The sequence below is a fragment of the Sapajus apella genome, unplaced genomic scaffold (genome assembly GCF_009761245.1).
Source record: "Sapajus apella isolate SASKATOON/1434 unplaced genomic scaffold, GSC_monkey_1.0 scaffold68, whole genome shotgun sequence".
Lineage (NCBI taxonomy): Eukaryota > Metazoa > Chordata > Mammalia > Primates > Cebidae > Sapajus > Sapajus apella.
In genome coordinates, this window is record NW_022437008.1 from 897,616 (window position 1) to 902,841 (window position 5,226).

Sequence of the window (5,226 nt, forward strand, 5' to 3'; positions counted from 1 at the left end):
CCAGTCAGCCCCTCTGCTCCCCACCCCTCCCAGTCAGCCCCTCTGCCTTATTTGGCCATGAAATTGACATGCTCTGCAATTTGTTATTTCCTGGATTGTTGTCTGTTTCTCCCTGTATAATAGGTTGGATTACTGCAGTAATCTCCAGATTGGGCAGGGATGTTATCTGCCTTGGTCACCACTTTGCCCCCCTCAGTGCCCAGCACTTAGTTGGTGGGCAATAAATATGTACAGACTGACTCCGTCTGTGTGTCTGGTTCTCTGGACTCTGCCCCTCTTAACAGCATTGGGACATGAAGGTGTGGTGCTCCCGATGCCTCACTCTTAGCTACTGTTTTCTCTGCAGATCCTTCGCCTACCTGGGGGAGACATATGGTCCAAACAACGCAGGTGCCTTTTTCATCCTGAAGCAGGGAGGCGCAGTCAAGTATGACCGCTAAGGTGTTATAATGGGCTGGGGGTCGGTGGTGGGGTATCTGCCTAACGTCCAGGCTTTGCAGTCACACAGGCTTCACTGTGTCCCCTGGTCTCTGCTGCCTCCTGGCTTTGTGGCTTTGGACTTGTTCCTGAGCTTCAGTTTTGTCATGTGCAAAATGGGATGGTGATCATTTCTTTTTTTTTTTTTTTTGAGACGGAGTTTCGCTCTTATTACCCAGGCTGGAGTGCAATGGCGCGGTCTTGGCTCACCGCAACCTCCGCCTCCTGGGTTCAAGCAATTCTCCTGCCTCAGCCTCCTGAGTAGCCAGGACTACAGGCACGTGCCACCATGCCCAGCTAATTTTTTTTTTGTATTTTTAGTAGAGATGGGGTTTCACCATGTTGACCAGGATGGTCTCGATCTCTTTGACCTCATGATCCACCCGCCTCGGCCTCCCGAAGTGCTGGGATTACAGGCGTGAGCCACCACGCCCGGCCTGATGGTGATCATTTCTAACCTATGGGTTTGCTATGAAGACTGGATGGCACTGGGACAGTGGCTTATGTCTGTAATCCTAGCACTTTGGGAGGCCGAGACAGGAAGGTCACTTGAGCCCAGAAGTTTGAGACCAGCCTCAGCAACTTTGTGAGACCCTGTCTCAAAATAAATAAATAAATATATATATATATATATATTTATTTTATATATATATATTTATATTATATATATTTTATATATATATAATATATATTATATATATGTTATATATTTATATAATATATATATATTTTATACATATATTTATATATTTATATATATATATTATATATATATAGGTATATTTAGATGGAGTTTCACTCTTGTTGCCTAGGCTGGTATGCAATGGTGCAGTCTCAGCTCACTGCAACCTTCTACCTCCTGAGTTCAAGCAATTTTACTGCCTCAGCTTCCTCAGTAGCTGGGATTACAGGGATGCACCACCACACCTGGCTAATTTTGTATTTTTAGTAGAGACAGGGTTTCTCCATGTTGGTCAGGCCAGTCTCAAATCCTTGACCTCAGGTGATACGCCCACCTCAACCTCCCAAAATGTTGGGATTACAGGCATGAGCCACTGCGCCCAGCCTGGCAAAATTTTTTATATTAGCCAGGTATGCATACTAGCATGACGACTTATGTTGGAGTGAAGAAAAAAAAATCAGGCAGATGTGGTGGCACATGCCTGTGGTTCCAGCTACTCAGGAGGCCAAGGCAGGAGGATTGCTTGATCCCAGGAGGCTACATTGAGCTTTAATCGCACCACTGACCTCTAACCTGGGCAACAGAGTGAGACCTCGTCTCAAAAAATAATAATAGGCTGGGCACAGCGGCTCACACCTGTAATCCCAGCACTTTGGGAGGCCAAGGCTGGTGGATCACCTGGGGTCAGGAGTTCGAGACCCACCTGGCCAACGTGGTGAAACCCCGTCTCTACTAAAAATACAAAATTAGCTTAGCATGGTGGCACATGCCTGTAATCCCAGCTACTTGGGAGGCTGAGGTAGGAGAAGCCCTTAGAACCTGGGAGGCGGAGACTGCAGTGAGCTGAGATCATGCCACTACCCTCTAGCTTGGTCAACAGAGCAAGACTCTGCCTCAAAAGAAAAAAAATAATAATGGCTGGGTGTGGTGGCTTTAGGAGGCCAAGGCAGGTGGAGCACTTGAGCCCAGTAGTTCAAGACCAGCCTGGCAACATAGTGAAACCCCATCTCTACCAAAAATATGAAATTACCTAGGCATGGTGGTGCATGCCTGTAGTCCTAACTACCCAGTGAGACCCTGTCAGAGGGGGAGATTGAGTGTGATTTTGCAATATAAGAGGCCTAGCACTGCATATGTGCTGAAAAAAAAATTTTGAGACAGAATATCACTCTGTCACCCAGGCTGGAGTGTAATGGCACGATCTCAGCTCGCTGCAACCTCCACCTCCTGGGTTCAAGCGATTCTCCTGCCTCAGCCTCCCAAATACCTGGGATTACAGGTGCACACCACCACACCCAGCTAATTTTTTGTATTTTTGGTAGAGACAGGGTTTCACCATGTTGGCCAGCTGGTCTCCAACTCCTGACCTCAAGTGATCCACTCACCTTGGCCTCCCAAAGCGCTGGGATTACAAGCATGAGCCACCACAGCCAGATGGAGTGTTTTTCTAAGATGGAGTCACTTATGTCAAGGGTGATCTATACATATTATATAGGGCTGGGGCAGGTGGGGGTGCCCTGCTGACACTACCTCTCCCCCCCTTTCCAGGTTTCGAGACAAGGAGTGGATCAGGCCAGATAAGTATGGCCATTTCCCTCAGGAATTCTGGAATTTCTCAGAGGTGCCTGTGGAAGCTGTGGATGCCAGTGACTGTGCCATCAACTACGAGGGCCTGGAAAACCTCTGTGAGTGGGATGGGGTGGAGATGGGACAGGCCTCTACATTTTCCCTTTGGTGATGGGCTCCAGAAAGGCCCCTGGTGCCATCCCACCCTCTTCCCACCGCAGACCTCCTGAAGGAGCTCCAGTCCTTGTCGCTGCAGCGCTGCCCCCACGTGGACGACTGGTGTCTCAGCCGCCTCTACCCACTGGCCGACTCGTTGCAGGAGCTCTCGCTGGCCGGTTGCCCCCGCATCTCCGAACGTGGCCTTGGCTGCCTCTACCACCTCCAGTGAGATCTCAGCTTAGCCTGGGCCCTGTACCCAGGCATCTCTCCCACCCAACACTGATGCAGGAGAGGAAGTGGGGAGGGGCAATGTTGGGCAGTTCTCATATCCCCCTGCCTCCACCACAAACCTAGAGTGTTCGTGGTAGATGGGCAGTCACAGTGAGTCTCTGGAAGAATTAAATGACTCCTGGTTTTTTTCTTTTTGTTTTAATGAAAACTCCATGATATCAGTACAATGGCAGAACAGCAGAAGCTAGAATTGCATATTGGCAACTAACACAGTGGGTTTCAGGTGCCTGGACAGCTATAAAGATTTTATTTTAGGGCCGGGTGCAGTGGCTCACGCCTGTAATCCCAGCACTTTGGAAGGCGGAGGCAGGTGGATCACAAGGTCAGTTCAAAACCAGTCTAGCCAAGATGGTGAAACCCTGCCTCTTCTAAAACTACAAAAATTAGCTGGGCATGGTGGCAGGTGCCTGTAATCCCAGCTACTCGGGAGGCTGAGGCAGAGAACTGCTTGAACCTGGGAGGCGGAGGTTGCAGTGAGCAGAAATCATGCCACTGCATTCCATCCCAGGTGACAGAGTAAGCTTCTGTCTCCAAAAAAAAAAAAAAAAAAAAAAAAAAAAGTATTTTAGGAAGCTAGCGTTGAAATTGGGGCCAGTACCTCCCTATACACATGCACTGTCCTTACACTGGCTTCCTGTCCTTCTCGCCCGCTTTCAGGAACCTCCGCTGGCTGGACATCTCCGACCTCCCTTCCGTGTCCAACCCAGGCCTCACTCAGATCTTGGTGGAGGAGATGCTGCCCAACTGCAACGTTGTGGGGCTCAACTTGGCTGAGGGCCTGAAGTTGGGGCCAGAGGAGCAGCCTCGGGACACAGACAGGCCCGTCCCTGCCTAGCCTTCAGCCCTGTCCCCATTCAAGCGGCTTTTCAGCGGACTGCATGGAATGTCTGGTAGCTCACCACGCTTCTGGCTTCTGTTTGTCTTCACTCAACATGGGGGTTGGGGAGTGGCGCTGGCCGATCACAGGGAAAGAGAGTGTGAGGTCACAGTATTTATTCCTGGCTGCCCTTGGCTGACGGTCATAGATCCTGTGCTCCTGTCACCCTGTGAGGCAGCCCTTTCCATGTCCCTCTTCTTCCCCTGCGTCTTTAGGCCTGGGGACATCAAGGCTCAGGCTGTCGGCAGCTGCAGGGAGCCACATTCACCTTGTCGGGAGACTCTTCTCAAATTGTCCTCATGTGAGTGTGCTGCCATTTCTTCCAGAGACCCTGACTGATACAGGGGCTGCTGCTAACACTTTACAGGGATGGTTCTCCCTGGTGGGGGGTGGGGGAGACGCTCTACTCACAGCAGGACGTGCAGCATCCTTGGCCCCACTCACTAAAGGCCAGCATAGCCCAGGCCCCATGGTATTGCTGGTTGTGGATTTACTGACCTTCAGTTCCACATTCAGCTTTTTTGGTCTGTTTTTTGAAAGCAGGGATCTGGGCCTTTGCAGGATTTTCCCTTTGCCAGTAGCATAAGCTTTGTCAGTAGAGGGCGCCTAACAGGCATTACAGGAGGAAAGGTGCTTCCTTCCTGGTCCTGTTGGTTGTGTGCAGTGCACATGGCTTCCCCAGCACCCAGTTCCTCAGGTGTCAGGAGGTCAGCAGCTGCCCCCGGCACCCTCCATCTCCCAGTAGTTGCGTAGGAGACACTGTGCCTCCACTGAGGCAGCTCTCTGGGAATAACTTTCCCCAGCACCCCAGATGGATTTCCAGTCAATTCAGAAGCACTTTATCAGTGAAGCCCTCATTCCAGTTCACTGTTAAAGCCAGTAATTCTTGGCTGGGCGCGGTGGCTTACGCCTGTAATCCCAGCACTTTGGGAGGCCAAGGCGGGTGGATCACGAGGTCAAGAGATCAAGACCATCCTGGTCAACATGGTGAAACCCCGTCTCTACTAAAACTACAAAAAATTAGCTGGGCATGGTGGCGTGTGCCTGTAATCCTAGCTACTCAGGAGCCTGAGGCAGGAGAATTGCCTGAACCCAGGAGGCGGAGGTTGCAGTGAGCCGAGATCGCACCATTGCACTCCAGTCTGGGTAACAAGAGCGAAACTCCGTCTCAAAA

The 5,226-nt window shown here is 50.6% G+C and overlaps 1 protein-coding gene across 3 annotated transcripts in view; it reads left to right on the forward strand.

Moving 5' to 3' along the window:
* The window catches only part of DMAC2 (distal membrane arm assembly complex 2), a 7,650-nt gene extending 3,573 nt beyond the window's left edge, over positions 1-4,077 (forward strand). Inside the window, exons 3-6 of one of the 3 annotated variants that reach the window (XM_032249309.1) lie at positions 347-427; positions 2,708-2,844; positions 2,947-3,109; positions 3,833-4,077. In XM_032249309.1, the coding sequence (XP_032105200.1) occupies positions 347-427; positions 2,708-2,844; positions 2,947-3,109; positions 3,833-4,010 (559 nt within the window). In that variant the 3' untranslated portion in view covers positions 4,011-4,077. The remainder of the gene's footprint in view (positions 1-346; positions 428-2,707; positions 2,845-2,946; positions 3,110-3,832) is intronic. The other 2 variants (XM_032249310.1, XM_032249311.1) reach the window with 2 other exon arrangements.
* Positions 4,078-5,226: the final 1,149 nt, after the last annotated feature.